The 17,491-nt window shown below is 37.1% G+C and overlaps 1 protein-coding gene across 6 annotated transcripts in view; it reads right to left on the bottom strand.

Moving 5' to 3' along the window:
* Positions 1 to 17,491, bottom strand: part of HOOK3 (hook microtubule tethering protein 3) — an 87,360-nt gene that overhangs the window by 34,016 nt on the left and 35,853 nt on the right. For all 6 annotated transcript variants that reach the window (XM_039566903.1, XM_039566904.1, XM_039566899.1 and 3 more), the window contains exons 5-11: positions 16,866 to 16,998; positions 15,344 to 15,411; positions 8,132 to 8,194; positions 6,591 to 6,674; positions 5,403 to 5,566; positions 3,171 to 3,311; positions 1,499 to 1,700 (exon numbers count right to left, since the gene is read on the bottom strand). In XM_039566903.1, the coding sequence (XP_039422837.1) occupies positions 1,499 to 1,700; positions 3,171 to 3,311; positions 5,403 to 5,566; positions 6,591 to 6,674; positions 8,132 to 8,194; positions 15,344 to 15,411; positions 16,866 to 16,998 (855 nt within the window). The remainder of the gene's footprint in view (positions 1 to 1,498; positions 1,701 to 3,170; positions 3,312 to 5,402; positions 5,567 to 6,590; positions 6,675 to 8,131; positions 8,195 to 15,343; positions 15,412 to 16,865; positions 16,999 to 17,491) is intronic.

Below are 17,491 nucleotides of genomic sequence, written 5' to 3'. Positions count from 1 at the left end.
GACATATTCCACTACAGGAGCACACTAGCGCTCAGCAGTGACATAACATCACAATCCTTACATCTGGTTTACTTCTGATAGCACAATTTAGGATTCCCAGAAAAATAATTTTGTGGCTTATGATTCACAGGCAGGTCTCAAAAGAAGACCAGTCTTACAGACACTGAAGACAAACACAGAGTGTTCATTTTGAGACACCGTAGTTAGGTGAAGAAAACACATCTGCAACAGGACACCTGAGGCTTATTCCAGTCTCAGCCAGTAAACAGTTTTGCACCAAACAACAGCACCTCATACAGGAAATCCTACCCATAAAATACAGGGAATAATGAAGAAAAGGAGTACTTTAGCAGCACAAATGTTTGGGATTGCCGTTCCAAAATCCTTTTGGTTGGTGAAATAAGAATCAAATGCAGGTGTTGAGGTTACACAACAGTATAACATGCTCAGCTGTTTAATGGAGTGACATATTGGGCTGCCAGTAAACTTGATATTACTCATGTGTGGAAGGCCATTCCTTTCTACATTTACTTTTCCCTTTTTCCCCTTGGACAACTTTTCTTGTCCAAGGCCTTTTTTTCTGGTAAAATCATTTGGTCTGTATTTAAAATTAGACTACATAGGCTGAAACTAGTTGTTTTAAACACTGAGATAGCCAAGTGCAAGGAAAAAATCTATCAAATCTTAGGGAGACACATTGTTTCTGGGCTGGCAATATTGTTAGTGCCTGTTTCTGTATTTCATTCTACTGTAAACTGACATACAGGGACCGCTGTGCTGTGATCATTTGATCAGGCAGAAATACAGAGCAGGCACTACTATTTTAATGAACCATGCTCTGTCTGGCCCTCTAACAAGAATATAAGAATGATATCGTGTCCCTGTAGTATAGAAGCAGAGAGAAGACTAAACACATCTTCCAACTTTACAGAAACAGCATCACATGGCACTTGGATAAACAGGTGCCTTTCACTCCACAGAGTGTGCTGGTGACACATTTTGTACTCCACTAGGTGCATATAAAACAGGGATGACAAGGGTCCTTCTCTCTTAAGTGGAAAAGTTCAGATGTATCAGACAAACTAGAACCTTAAAAAAGGGGGTAATTTAACCACAGGAATAACTTACCTCAGCTGTGGTGTGTGTTCCTCACTGCTGGAATATTGTAGTGAAAAGTGGATACTTTTTCTGAAAGGAGAGCCTCTAATTCAAGCCTCACTACTGAATATGAATTTGGAATAATTTTAGAAAAAAAAAAAACACTTAAAATCTGTTGAGCTTCTAAATGCAGGAAATACTGCTTTTTGACAAAGTAACATAAACTTACAGCAATGACAAGAATTGCAGGAAAAAAGGACAAAGGTAGCACCTACAAAACATCGAAGCATTCTAAACAGGAGGTGGTTTTTTTCATAGGTTTTTTACTTTGAAGTATTAGCCATGTTATGAAGTGTTGAGCTATACAGAGCACTACTGCATTGATGATGCCTGTCCTCACCTGTCTCTTGTATGTTTCCAGCTGACTGCGTGCTGCATTGGCCTTCCTCAGTTCTTCTTCCAGGCTCACGGTATTTTGCATGTACATTGTATTCTTCTCTTCTAAAAGCTTCACTTGCCGCCGCAAATCACCCAGATCCTCCAATTTCTTTTTGTATGACTCTACCTGGCTTTCTAATTTGGCTACTTTATCAGAAGAATGCCTGAAGGGACAGATTTATATCAAAGTTGAACTCTGAAAACGAACAAAACTAACAGAATTTAAAATGCTTTCTCACTGTGTTTTCTTAATGCAGAAGACATTCTGAGACATAATGGGGAGAACAATAAAGCAATCATATCCTCCTATTACTGATGTTTTCACTTTTAAATTGTCTGTTTTCTTCCAATAACTATTTGTCAACTCTATAAGCTGCTGCGGAAGGTTCTTTTAGACCCTATCCCTTTTCCTAACACCCAGAACTTTCTGATCTGCTTCCAATCTTAAAATAATAGTGAAAAAACCTCATTCCCACCCATTTCCTTTCAATTCTAAATTATCTTCTGTCTTAAATTTGTCAAAGGTAAAGAAGAAAAGTTTCTGCACTTCATTTTAATGACAGCCAGGAATAAAATCATAAAGATCCATCTCCTAGGCAAATTGAACTTGGTGACACAGAAGTACCATAATAGTTTTGGAACTTGATTCCTTCTTTAAAAAAAAAAAGGAAAAAAAAAGAAACACCAGGCTTCATTCACAGCTTTTCAGAGTTTTATCAATCCACTTGCTGCACTGCCAAGACAGCAATGGACCTCACCTCCCCCAACGACCTCTGCTACTATTACTGTCCCCAGTTTCATTTTAGAATCAACCAATTTACAGACCCAATTTCCTGTGAAATCCAGGGAATCTCCCACTGAATTGATGGGCCAGTTTACGGGACACTGAGGCAAGCCAACTCTGCTTAATCCTCAGTGAGGTGCAGGGCCTCTCTCTTGGGGCAAGGAATTTTTGAACCCAAGCCACCCACACAGTTTATGCAGTGTGATGGGTTCATTCCTTATATTAATGACAGAAGGGTAAAAGACAGATACCATTGGTAGAAGGCTACTGGTGAGTCAGGAATGGCAGTATTAAATAGGCCTTGCTGGAGAGAATGGGTAACTGTTCTGAATAACCCATGGCAGCAAGATGCCAATACTGAAGGATTATGCTCCATAATAAAAGTGGCTGTCCCACCCTATAAACCCCAAGTATCATCAAATCATTACAACTTTCAATGCTAAAATCCAGTGGCAATGAGAGCTGCAACAGATGCTCGTATTATCATTATATGATAAACCAAAAGCACCACCCAAAGTCCAAACAATGCAAACCCAAGAAAGGAAATGGCCTAGTTTTATGATGAGAACAGATGCCCAAGACATGATGAGGGTGAATATTGCATACTCAAAGAGACCAGTGAGTGCCCTGTTATAACCATAAATTGGCATAGAATTACGAAGTTTACTAATAGTTATTGATTAGGTACACAAGAAGCAACTATTTTACTCAATAACTGTGCATTGGTCTGTGTACCTAAACCAGAGGATCCAAAGAATCTTGGAATTGAAAGTGTTTAATATAGATTAGGTACACAAATTATATAGACTAAAACATAGTAGTTAAAAAGGGTTAATGGAGCAAAATTTACCTGAGTACATCTATCTCATCCTTCAAAGACTGAGCCTCCTCTGCCAGTGTAGTAAGCTCTTCTGTTTGTTGTCTCAATTCTGCAATTTCCTTTTCTAGCTCTTCACAGCGTATTCGATAGTCATCTTTGGCAGCTTCTAATCTGTAGGAATGAAAAAAAAGCCCAGAAAATAATTTCTCATCCTGAGCTACAGTCACCTTTCCTCATCATCAGCCCCTCTAAGAACACACAAAATGGTTTCCTGCTGCAGTGAAGGAAAACAACAGCCCAATGTGCTTATTCAAAATATAAAAGCAGATTGACTTTATTGATTTATGCTTCCAATATAATATCAGTCTATTTCAAAATTCACAAGGTAACATATGTTCTCATAAAGACAAAACCTGATGTTTTTCTCTATAACAGTAGTTTTTCACAGTGGAAGCTTAAGCAGGAATTTTCATCTTTTTTCATCTTGGGACATACAGATTTGAACACGACATCTTTATTCTAAAATTTTGTTCAGCTGTCCAACTTATCTACCTCCAACAATATTGATCTGATTGTTAGATGTTATAAATTCCATACACCTCTCATTGAAGCGACTTTATTTATTTACTCATAAAGAACCAGTGCATGCCCAGTATGTCTGGAGAACCAGGTTACCCAGTTAGCAAGTAAAGAACTCTGACCAAAGTTGCTGAACTGCTTCCATATAGTATACACAGGCAAAGCTCCATTAACCTTGTAGCAAACAAAGGGAGTAAGTAATAGAAATTTTGTCAAAGTATTTTGAACAAATGGAAGAGGACATAACCTGAAACACAGAGTCCTACTGTGATTTTTGCTCTGAAATTAATAAAAAAACAATCCAGGATAGGAAATAAGGGCATGAGGAAAAAAAAAAGGCAAGGAGTCCTAAAAGAATCTACAAGAAAGGAGACAAGAGAAAATCTTTAAGTCATCTAAATCAGGAACAATGAAGATTTGGATCATGACAAACCAGAACAGTCAAAGGACAAAGAAGCAAGACTAGGATGAAAACTGGTATACCACAGTGAGCATCAGTTAAGCTGTACCAATCAGCTTGATCAGGTAGAACTGGAAGCAACACACACAAATTGCCATTAGAAGCCACATGATATGAAGACAGGGGAAGGAGGTAAAGGAGACAAGGAATGAGTCTCACATATGAAAAAAGTTTAGAATGACCTTCAGAACCTGAAATTAGAGTAACAGGCAGTGCAGATATTGAACATGGGGACAAAATCTGTTAAAACAGTAATTGATACCAGACTCAGGTAGGAATCACTTCAGAGCATGGAGATGAATCAGGATAGATAAAAGGGGACACTATCACCATTCTATTCCTTTACATAGTAGATGAATAAAAAGAAGAAATCCAGGCACTAGCTGTTGTGAAAGAGAAACACTGAATGTTTTTCAATAAACTGATGGGAGATGATATGTCAGAATAAGCAGGAAAGGAGGCTTATCAAGGGGAAATGGAAAAATGGCAAAAGAGACAAAAAAAGGAAAATAATGTGGCACATATTGTAAGAACTGGAAAAGGGCAATGAGAAGAAGACAGCAAAAGGAAAACTGGCAGTGTAAAGAAAGAAATACCATAATAGCACTCACAAAAGAGAAGGAAAGTATGGCAAAGAGAATGAAAAGGTGATGGTGAAGTGAACCAGCTTTCTTCCACAGAACAGGCTTACACAGCCTGAGAGCAATGGTCAAGAGGACCAGGAAGTATATTTAAAGAGGAAGTGTATCTTCACATATTGGGGAAATGTAAATGAAGTGCAGAGCTCATACATGGACAATCTCCATCTTTCATCATCTACGAAATTTGTTTTCAAGGACATATTTTGCTTTGTACATAATGCCACCAGCAGTACAGCCTGTAGCAAACTTTCATCAAGGAATTACTACACTTTAAAAATACAATCAGAATAATTTGCATAAAGGAAAGCATGCTACTTTTCATTCTCACTGACTTTGCAAAACATGGGTGAAATGACTGCACACAAACAATTCAAAGTAACTCATGGTAGAGCGACAAATTGTACTTTTTTTAACGCTGGACCTCGTAAAGAGCAAAATTATAACATCACTGCAAAAATGGTACTACTGTGGTTATACACCATCCATTATACTAATTAATATTTGCCAGCAGAACCAGAAGTATCTAAGTCACCTCTGTTGCCAGCTACAAACAAACAACCTAACCAAGTGTAGCTTTTCTACCTGAATGTTTCCTCTTGAAGCTGTTCCAGTTGTGTCTGCAGCTGCAGGTGTCTACGACCTGCAGGACTGTTGGGATCTTCAATAGAATCAGATTGGTTTAAACGTTCCATCAAAATCTGGTTCTCAGCAAGCAGGCTGCTCTTCTCCTCTTGGAGGGCTGCAACCTGTTGTAATAAAAGCATGAACAGAAATAACTGACCTACCCAGGTACAGAGAGCAGCATTTTTTCATTTTCTAATGAAGTCTCAACAGAGCCCACAAACAGAAACATGCAGGCTTCACTAGTTACACTGCACAAGAATACACTGTATCATTTAAAAGGTAGTCAATTGCTATGTGATGTAACCAATGTACTGCAACATTAGGGGCCGAGTTACCACTCGGGAAACATAATCATTCTTTGATGTACTTCGAACAAGAATTTAAAGAAAAAGTCTTTGTTACGACAGAAGATCACTTCATTGTAACAAAATCTGCATACTTTCCCTAACAACAAATAAAACTAGCTCTCCACAGTAAGGGCCATCCGTAAGCAGGCCTGAAACAGGGACACAGTCCAAAAGATGATTCAGTTTCCACTAGCACTGTGAAAACAGGTAGTAGTGCAAAGAACCCAAAGTGCTCCACGACCTGAAACATGGGTTCATATATTAACCACGACAAACAGACCAGCTTTATTAATTCCAACAGTTACTGAACTGCAAGAAGCCTGAATTAATACTGCAAAGTCAGGTTGCAATGGTAATGCCTTTCAGGGCTCCCCCTTCACACTCCTCATGTCTGCCCAGACTGATTTACTGACTGTAAAACTTTGTCTAAAAACCCATACATATTTAATGGTCTCCAGCAACTTCTGACTGGGATTTAACTGTTAACTGGAACTGTTACAGCAGCAGAACTTGTATTAATTCTCTATGGCAAGAGTTTCACACAGCTCAAACCCTTCCTAACTGAATAAAAAAAGTTTTGCTAGTATGAATCATTTTAATACTGACAACGCAGCAACAAGATAAGAAAACAATGGCATTCATTCTGCTAGCACAAGTGAAAACAAAATAATTAGTGTGTCATTTTCACCCCCCTTCTAAAAATTATGTTTCCATATTCTACTACTTATTTTCAGCCATCTAAAAGTTAGCACATCTTTTTTTCACTTCAAAATTGATACAGACTCTGTAGCAAACTTACCTGCATATCTAACTCATGACATCTCTGGGCAATTTCTTCTTTCGTTGCAAGTGCTTCATTTAATTCTTCTGTAGTTTTCTTCAGCTACCATAAACAACAAACATTTACATTTTCATCATGCTCTGTGATCCATTTAAAAATATTCTGAACTACAGACTACATATCTATAAAATTATTTTTACATTTAGATAATATACTGAATTTTTAAAAAACAGAACAATTTTGTTCTTATAAAGAAAAAAAGAAGCAGATGTGAATACTGTTTCGTTTGTGTACTAGCAAAAAGTAACCGTACATAAAAGGAATATTTGCTCTTACATTAGAATTATCACACCTATTCTATAAATTGGGTCAAAAACTCCAGAAGAACTTGGGTCTGAAGAACTCATCAAATTTCTAAACTGAAAAAAAATTGTCAATACCACTTTTCTTTACAGATGCAAAGAATGCATAATTTCAATTTTCAATCTACGTTTGAAATACAGAAAGGACTGGAAGGTGGAATACAGGGAATGGACAATCAGGATAAAATCTCTCTAGTCACTGGAAGCTACTTTTAGTGCACAACAGGAATAAAACTAACATGTGACAGAGAAGCCTACCGTTCCAAAGAAGGGCACTGAACCTTATAAACAGTAGGAAATATTCAGGTACTTCCCTTCAAAGACTTAACGTTTAAGGATATGTATCTCACTGGTTTGCAAATGAATGCAGTTAAGATAGCATAAAAAACATAGCCACAAGAAAATTGGTCTGATAAAATAGGTGTATGCATGTTAAGTGTGTGTCTGTGTGTATATATATATATATATATATATATATTACGTATGATTAAGTTTAAATGGGCTGTCTCAAACAGCATGATCATATATTGCATTTGCAAGTTTATTTCTCATGGGCCTGTTTACATACAAAAATCAACTTCGTCTGCAAGAATGTACATATTTCTGCAGAGAAAGCATGATGGAGGAATACAATGAGCACCACTAGTCTTTTTCTCCATTAGAAAAAAATCTGAGGAAGCAGACAGTGTTAGCATGAGGATAAGGTAGTAAAACAAAAATCAGGTTTGTATATTTTTAAAATAAATCAGACCAGGAAAGATTATATTTGAAAACTTCTCTACTATATTGCCACAGTTCCAGGATTCCCATAGAAGTGGGGGTTTTGTAAAAACTGACTTTGGAAATAGGAACTCACATAAAAATATTTAATCTAATAGTGCACATTTTTTATCTTTCTTTCTTTCTCCATACCTAAAGATTTATCTGCAGTTTTGCTTTATTATGTCATACAGCTAGACTGGTTTTTCAAACCAACTTTTTAATATCCTTTAAACACAATAGGAGCAAACTCAATTTATAAAGCTAAAGGACTTGAAATACTGAAATTTAGTTTTCCACTTCCTATTTTACTTTTCCACAAAACCCTTTAATGATTAAAGAAAAAAAAAAAAAAGAGACAGAATTCTTAATATGGAAAAAAAGACTGGCCACTGACATGCTATGATTGAAGGACAAGAAACATCTAGTCTTAGATACCTGCCGATCAAGGTCAACGTAAGCATCATTTCCAACAGAGACTGGAGACTCTTTACTCATCAACTGCAATTAGATTACACTGGGTTAGAAAAAGCAAAGATTTTTACTTTTATATTAATACCTAAGTTTCAATGAAATACTGAGCTGATTTTTACTTTTGGGAGTTTTAATCCAAATTAATTTGAAAGGTTTTAACTTCATTTTTATATATGACACATTCAGAAACACGAACATAAAAAATCTTCATAATTTGTATTATTTAGAGTGCTATAAAAGAAACCTTACATCATCTCTTTTTCTTTTGACAGTGCACATTCTTTATCTATGATGAAGCCTATAGAACATCCCACTAAATTTTTTACTGCAGTGGCAGTGGATTGATAGTAGATATCAACACACCATGCAAGACCTATCTTTAATTGTTCTCTGCTAGTGGGTGTTTTTTTCATATTTCCATTACCTGGATGTTAACATCAATTTACTTATTTATTTGTTTCACTAAACTCCAGGACATATCTCTCTCAACTACTAGTGCAAATCAAAGGTGATAAAAATTCTGCTCTGGAGTTGTCTGTAATTTTCAAGCTTAAAAAGAAATTCAGTAGAGTGCATTCGTGAAATGAGTATTACAGTTCCTTGTATACTATTTTACTGCAGGAATAGCTGATAGTGGTTTTGGCCTAGAATATTAAAAAAACCAACAAAACAAAAAACAGAATCAAACCCTCAACACAAAACCCCACATCAAATCCTACAAAATTGACTGATGTACTGATCAAAAGAAAGAAAAAAGCTGATAATTAAGTTTTCTTATAGTAACCAAATGATCAGCTGTACAGGTCGGTAAAAGTGAAATCAAGCGTAGCAGAAGTTGGATATCAGCAACCTCCTCCCACACAGGTCAAGCAAACATACTAAAGTAACCTTCTTACTAAAAGTTGCAAGACGGCAACAGGAACAGTCTTGCAAATGAGAAATACACTGTAACTAATTCAAAAGCCATCACCGCAGAACAGCGCTGATGGTTTCTGTCCAAACACAAAATGTTCTGATGCGACCCATGAAAGTTACAATTAAAAAGGCCCTATCCTAACCAAAATCAGGACAAGACTTCTTCCCTAGAATCTCCTGCCTAGCCAGGTAACTCGAGAGACAGTACTTCCTTTATTCCTTCTAGAAATCAGTGCTTTTGCATTGTTTTCCTTGGCAAGGTTTTTGGGATACACTGCACAGGAGCCTTCCCTTCTCAATCCTGTTTATATCACCGCATACAAGTGAAAAATCTGTTTGACATTTACACCATTCAAATATATACATTTACTTTTCTCTCACTTTCCCCATTTCCTTAACTGGGATTTAGCTGCATAATTTAGATAATCTCTCCTCAGCAGTCCTCCTCAGACCTTGACAATATTTGCCAAATTTCTTACAATGACAAATTACTCCAGGATGAAGCATTACATCAAGCCCACATTCTCTGCAACAATAATTAGGAAGTCCCTAGCCTCAGAGCAGTCCCCTGAAAAGTGAAGTCTTGTCTTTTTCATTACCATATATAACGGCATTACAAACTTATCTTCAATTTAGGACCCTGTTTTCTAAGCCAATTATCATTTAAACAAAACCTCCCAATCCCTCCCCACTCTGTGATGTTCATACTATCTTCAAATACTGCATTTCACCAGCTTTTCCACATGACTAACAGGGATATCCCATATTAACGAAATACTGAACTCCTCTCACTATTTTATATTCCACAATGCTGTTCACAAACACACTTTGGACACATGGACACACACACACACAAGTTCCACCTGCTAAGCCAGCACTTTCCAACAGGCCGGTCCCATGCTGCAGGCAGCATGGAAGGGTGTACAACACGTCCCTAACAGCCACCACCCCTTTCTGGCTCTAACACAACTTCCTCTTTGAAAAACCAGCTCAACAGGCCTGTCCAAGACTTACAGTAAAAGGAATACAAGTGACCGCACAACCCACTAGAGGCCACTGTGGTTTCATTGCTTTCCGTGACTCGCCATAAGGCAGGCCAAGAATATAACCCCTATTTTCTTCAACGAGTTTTGCCATCTCTCCAAAGCATCCTGTCCTTGAGAACCCTTAGCAGAAATATCCAGAGAAGAGGACATTATCTGGAGTAGGATTAGGTAGTGGAAATACACAGTCTGGGTGTACCATGAATGCTAAACTGCACGTGTGAATTTCACTCCATGGGGTACATAAAGAATGTAATGGGGAAGTGTGAATGAGGCACCAAGGGCAAGAGCCACAGATACATGTATAGATGTATCTCACATGACTCAGTGCAACAAAAAGCACCTTGCAATTGGATAATCTGTGGTATGGTGAGAAAGCTAAAGACAAAATTTAAGGCACTGTTTTGTGTTCAGTATCACAATCCGACAAGAAGAAAGAGATTGCCAGGTAACTCAAAAGGAACACAGGAATCCAACTTCTGATCATCAGTTAACAATAAAACAATTTTAAGAAGTGGGATGCAAAGGTAGAGTTATCCCAGCAAATGATTCCATCTCTTCCCTACACATCTCCCCACATACTCTAAAGGACAATATGTAAGAAAATGTCTTGACCATGCTCTGCTTCTGGATTGCCTGTACACAGTTTCTCCCCACTTAGAAGCAAAAACTTCACTATATATAGCACAGCCAGTAGAGCACAAATCTACTCACCTACCCAAACTTCTCTCTCTTCAGTCAGATTATTTTAAAATGTCAAGGAAACTTTTACTGAATGCTATGTTTTCAGATTCCATACAGAGAGGTATGTTACCTTGAAACACACACTACACCTTCCATCCACCTAAAAATTAAAAGAGAAGATGCTTGCCTAGTTTCCCCTACTCTTGACTTTGTTTCTGGTCAATCAACATTTTCTGATATTCCTGAAATTTAGAGTTGCAAAATGCTCATTTAAACAATTACCTGCTCAATGGTACATCAGCTCTTTCTGCACTATTTATTACTGATCTTACAATACTAGTAGGTTGTTAATAATTTTTAAAGCAAATTTCCATACTGTTTTCTGCTGTGTATCTCCTTTGCTTAAAAGCTCACATTCAGAAAAAATTCATGAAATACAGATGTAGTTTCAGCGCTTCACATGCAACTTGCAAGCGTGACATTACAATATGTGATCTTGAGTGGTGTGGATCAACCGCCACACTTTTGAGTTTAGAGGGGCAAACCTTATTTCATTTGTATTTCAAAGGAGTCAAGAGAACAAAAAGCAAAAGGAAGTGGTCTTCTCATTTTCCCTTCACATCTGTTTTCTTCAAGACCAGACTACAAGGAGAATAAAGGTTTACCTTCACTATATTGCAGCACTGGAACTGGCTTTCATTTCCAAACATAATTTAGTTTAAGTATAGTATTATCACCTATTTTCACACATAACTTTAATGGAGGATGATATGCAGAGACTATAAAAAGGGAAACACAAAAAATGTGCTTGCTAATTCAAGCAATTGCATTGGGGCTCTACAGGAGAAAGAAAAGCCTGCTTAAGAGCTTCCCACAGTGAAATAAACTAGCAACTAGCATTTACAGCCTTGTTCTTTTTCTGGTTTATTTTGCAAAGAGGTCAGTCTGGATTTTAAATGGTCCAATAACCTGGACAACATAACAATTCTTACAATTATTTGTGTCATTTTATGAGAAGAAGTTGTCATTCCCTGTTAATCCTTTACATCTACATTTTTTCATGTTCACAGCTTTGGTACAGTATGTTACATAATACCTGTAGGTCTGCTAATCCTATGTTATGAAAACCTTCACCTTTTAACTGCTTTCACTGTAAAATGTGAACAGGCTGTGTTGTCATGGATACATAAAGATTAGGGAAGGGGTAAAAGTACCACAAAACCTGCATGCATGAATAACCTGAATTATGAAAGCTTTTTTCCCCCCCATACAGGATTTTGTAAACACAGCTGCTCTATTTAGTTGACGATTTTGAAGTCCAAAACATTTGCTTTATCTGAAATGCTTCTTCTATGGTGGATAATATTGTAATAAGCTCGTTTAAGTGCCCACAAAGCAATGTCAAAACCTAGCTTCTGTACTCATGTTATGTTTTTTTCTTAGAACATTTTTATGTTAGTTTTTAAGAGTCCAGGCTATACTAGACACTGTATATCCTTTAAAGCAGCTAGACTTCATTCTTCCTCCAGCTGATACCCAGTCTATCTATTGATAGACCCAATAAAATACTTCCATATCATTTCCTAAATTCAAAAAAATTTTTTACTTCAGACAAAATAAACCTTTAAACAACCAGGACAAAATACAGGAGGGAAAACCCCACAAAACCGAACAGTGGAAGTAACACAGTCGGTGTTACCCCAGACTTAAGTAAGCACCTTTTCTTATGTACCCCAGGCAAGTTTGACACTACCCCTGACACTATTCTGACTCTCAACTTGACCTGCACAGAGAGCTGCTAAGTGATCAAGTTTAGAGATGTTCTGAACAGTAAATGTAAACAACTTGTTTACCTCAGCTACCACCTTCATCAACAATGAACTTGGCTACTCCAGGAAGAGACTGGGGAAAATGACAAAAAGGGAGAAAGGGGGAGGGAGAAAGAAAGGGGGAGGGAGAATGAAAGGGGGAGGGAGAATGAAAGGGGGAGGGAGAAAGAAAGGGGGAGGGAGAAAGAAAGGGGGAGGGGGGAAGTGAAATACATGATGGCCAAAATAATTTCTGTAAGAAAATATTTCGGGCCTTTAAAAAATCTGAAAATTATGAAATAAAAAAACCTGTTATAATACACATATTAAGATATTCAATCTTGTATCTCGCACACAACTTGCATTTTGATACCTACAACTGCAGATTAGCATCTAAGAATCTAAGTGGTGACAACACACCGGATCTATTTGACTACACTGAGAAACTAACAGAAAAGCACTGTTTCATTTATAAAACCTTTATGGAGCACAAGGCATATTTTAAACATTTAAACAGGTGAAGAAAAAAATGATGACGAACCACAAGTTAATAAAAAACTAGATAATTGAATAAAACCTAGAAAACAAAATGCTGCTTCTTCCATTGAAAAATCATCTTCATACAAAAAAATAGAGAAGACTTGTTCTATTGTGCCTCATTAAATACTTTAATGAGTAAGATGATCTATGATACCCGAAGAAGCATCAAAAAAAATTTGTATGTGCTCAGCTGAAACAGAAAAATTAATTACATAATATATCAGTAAAGCTTAGAGAGGTCTTCTGACATACCTAATTTTGAAGAGTACCTGCAATGTCATATGCTTTGAAATGTTTGGATTAGGTGACATACCAACTTTTCAAATATGCATATATAGCTGATTTCCTACATACTGCTTTTTCTAAGTCACTTGAATTCTAAAAGCTGCCATGAGTCTATGAAATAGAAAAACCTCCTTACAAAATCCCATGAAATTTCACCCTTTTAAAGACTCTCCCCATGTCAATCTGTGCTGGCTATGATCTAACTCCCAGAATAACCTTCTTCATGATTTTGCCAAGGCCCTGAAGCGAGATGGGCCTGCAACTGACAGCACCTTCCTTCTTTCTCTTCTTGAAAACTGGAATAATATTTCCCAGCTTCCAGCTGACTGGGACCTCTCCAAACTCCAAGCCCATTGAAAAATAATGGAGAGAGACCTTGCTCTCAAAGTGTGTGAAAGTCTGAGACATCTTCTCACCTCCTCATTAACCACTTGAGATCCTCCTCATTTGGTCCTAAAATGTCTTCAATTTCTAAGCAGCTTGGAAAGTAGCATTAAAATCACTCAGAACTGTGCCACTGGCTGAATAGTAAGCTTTTTGATTAATTAAATTTCAAAAATCTGCTCCAGAAGAACAGACCCTTACCCTATGGTTTCTTATGACTTCTACTCATCATCTCAGAGAAAGGGCACAAACATTGAACAAGTTCAAAGTTCACTCATCAAATGCTGAAAATTATGGGCTGCTTCAAGTCTAGCTATTTTATCAAATGAAGGAGACTTTAATAAAAATCAAATAGATTTTCAGCACAAAGAAGGAAGATAAAAGAAGGCTTTATATTTCAAGGTGGTGCAGAATACAGTAATGCTGAAATTTGGGTTTAATAAAAAACACTAGAAAAATCCACCAAAACACTTTATATTACAATTATAAAACTTACCAAAAAGTAAAATACCTCAAAACTCCAGCAAACTGGTGCTTGGCAGCACTGACTGGAAGATGATTTAGATAATGATTCTTTTGATGCTCATTTCAAAAGTCCTCTCCAGTATGTTACAGACAGCAGTCCACACACAGACAACTGAATGTATGACTGCATGGATACAGCACTGGCCAAAGTGATGACTGGGGACAGATTCCCTTGTAGTATCACTGACATCTCTTTCTCTATTCAGACACTACAGAGATGAGACACTGCTCTAAAGCTCAATGTGGAATTTAGTTTCTCTTGTTCAGGTTCAGAAGAAATGAGATTACTAGTGGTTTCCTGCTTTTCCCAGTGGCCTGCCCTGCAGTAAACATCTATAGACTGATAGGCATTTCTCTTATAGGCACTCTGGACTTCTAAGAAGTCACACACGGGCTTCAGTGGCTAACACTGTGGTTTGATTTACCACAGAAGAGCACTTCTACAAAGTGCACTGCAGTATACTCACTGACTTGTAAAAACATACCAGTCTACTGTATTATTCATGTATGTTCATATTACATATCATTACCCTGTTCATAACACTACAACTGACAAATGATTACTGTTAGTCAATTCTCTTTCATTTGTCTACTAAATTTTTTAAAATTTTAACAGTTCACTGAGCTTTGCAGTCTCAAGATACAAATTTTGACAACATTCTACAGTAACTGGTTATCCATATAAAATCAATCTAGTGCACTTCAGGATTCACAGGGTGGGAAAGGAAAAGGAAAGGGAACCCAGTATCAAAAATATCTAGAAGTTTCAGTCTTCCAGATTTAAAGAAAAGTGGGACATTCAACCAGAGTTCCTTGACATAAAGCAAGATTTTTCTAAACAAAAAATGGAGAAATTTTTCACTGTAAAAAGGCAAAATCTATGTCCCTTATTTTCTTAACTTCCAACTATGTTTTTCCTAAGTGGGAAAAAGCATACTACCGTAAAATACTGAAAGGCCGAAATTTTACAAACTGTGGGCTTCCCAGCATACCTCCTGAATGGCTGTCATGACAACGTGTTGAACTGATTCTTCCATCATCATTATGGTCTGGATGTACTCTGAAAATAAAAGCATTCTGAAATGTCAGTGTTGAAACTCAAGTCACAGAAGGTAAGATCAGAAGCTGCATCCTTCCTACAAGATGACTAGGTGTCATGGATGACACTGAAATGTATAATCACCAGTCAAGTTCCACCCCAACAAATTCAACAAGATTTTATCACAAGTCTGTTCAGACATAAATCCAGGCTTATTTGAACTCTACAACAATGAAAAAAGTACATTATTACCTTTTTTTCCCCTCCCCTGGCATCTCACACTTCTGAAATAACTGATTTTATCCTTTTTTCACTTTGTTCCCAAACTATTCAGGCTCTTCAAGTACACAATCCATGCACAGGTTGTCCTTTCCTGTAAGTGTAACAATAACAGCCTGCCTTCCCACAGTATCCTCATCTCAACGCATTTTCATGCTCATTCTTGGTGTTTGTTCTTATTTCGGTACTACCTCACAAATTAAGTCCCCTCCACTTTTTAAGTCTTTAGCTATGTGTCCATGTGAGCTACACAACAGTATCACATAAGATGATACAGTAGTCAGAAGAACAAATTCTGACATTTAAACTAAGTCCAGGAGCAAATGACTTGCCCAGCATCATATGGTTTCCAGCCAAACATCATCTCCTTTGTTTTAATGATGTGATTAAGAGAAAGAAGCTGGGAAAAAGTCATCACCTTCAAGTGGTTAATTTGCTCATGCTGAATCTCACTCAAAGTACATAAAATTAGACGGTTCTGGTATTTCAAACACGTGCATTTTTAATGTCCAGACTGAAAGAGTATTTGTGCAGGTCAGAATTACAGTCAGTGCCATGGGGGTAGAGAGGCAGGAGTCTCTTTCAGGGATTGCTGAAGAGGGATTGAATTGCCAAGCAAATGGCCTGAAGTGACTTTTTGGATGCTCTTATGATACCACACTCCATCTTCAGCTGTTGCCCACAAGGGCATGGATGCATTACTTTTTCCTATTTGCCAACCCCATAGCAACGAACATCTTAGAAACTACAGTATCCCAGACCAAACCAGACATATCTTCAGACCAAGAACCACTCATGCTGATGGCTTTTGGCCATGTAGTAAGATGATGTCTGGAATGCATTTCTAAAATCAAGAGTCATGATGAATAATGCAATAATTACATTTTTCCACTCTTAAGTATCCCGATCTGCCTCATAAATGGTTAAAAGGTGTGCCCAAGAATTTTTTCTTTGTAGACTGATTTTTAGCTTGGCAAACCAAAATCGAAAATATGTAAGTTGGAAGTAAATTCAGTGCCACTCTGAGTCTCCAAAAATAGTGAAGCTTACAACAAAACAACAGTTACTATCTGTAGGACAAAATAATGACATCATTAAAAGAAACCAAACTGTTTCTGACAGAAACCCAAGAAATATAGTTTTTCTCCTCAGCAGTTGAACAGTAACCAAGAAAACATGTTTTCAAAATCTATTACCTTGCTTCTGTTCACAATTCACAGCACATCCCAAAATAAGCTGAAGCATTCTCCCAAGCTCCGCAGCATCAGCATGCTCTCCAATCAGGTTAACATCAGGAAGGGTGAAGTCATTTATCTGTTGCCCTAGAATCTGCATGAAGACCAAGTACATATACATGGCTGTATCACTGCACATATACATACCCATTTATTTCATACGAAGATGATTCCGAATCAGCAAGAGCAATTCACTCTTATTTTACCATAGTTTTGAATACACCTTCAAAACAAACTAAATTGCCTAACACCTAACATCCCACTATTAGATCATACCGTTTGATACAAATAATACTTGGGAAAAGACAAACATGACTGTCTCAACTCACAAGCAACTACTAGATAAACACTTAGCAAGATTGTTTTTCTTCAGATAAGAAAGCTAACAAAAGCAGGCCTCCACATGGCTAAATAATTTTTTTAAAGCATTCCATTAAAAGAATCCAACTAAAAACATCTCCTGTAGCATAAGATATTACACACATCTGACATTTCTTACAACTACAAAGTCAGAAAATCAAGTATTTCGCCTATACAATACATATATCTAACACTGACAGGTGACAAATACAAGACAGTAAAAAACT

This window comes from Corvus cornix, chromosome Z, assembly GCF_000738735.6.
Source record: "Corvus cornix cornix isolate S_Up_H32 chromosome Z, ASM73873v5, whole genome shotgun sequence".
In the NCBI taxonomy this organism is placed as follows: domain Eukaryota; kingdom Metazoa; phylum Chordata; class Aves; order Passeriformes; family Corvidae; genus Corvus; species Corvus cornix.
Note: the sequence above shows the minus strand (reverse complement) of the source record. Positions and strands in the feature narration are given on the sequence as shown.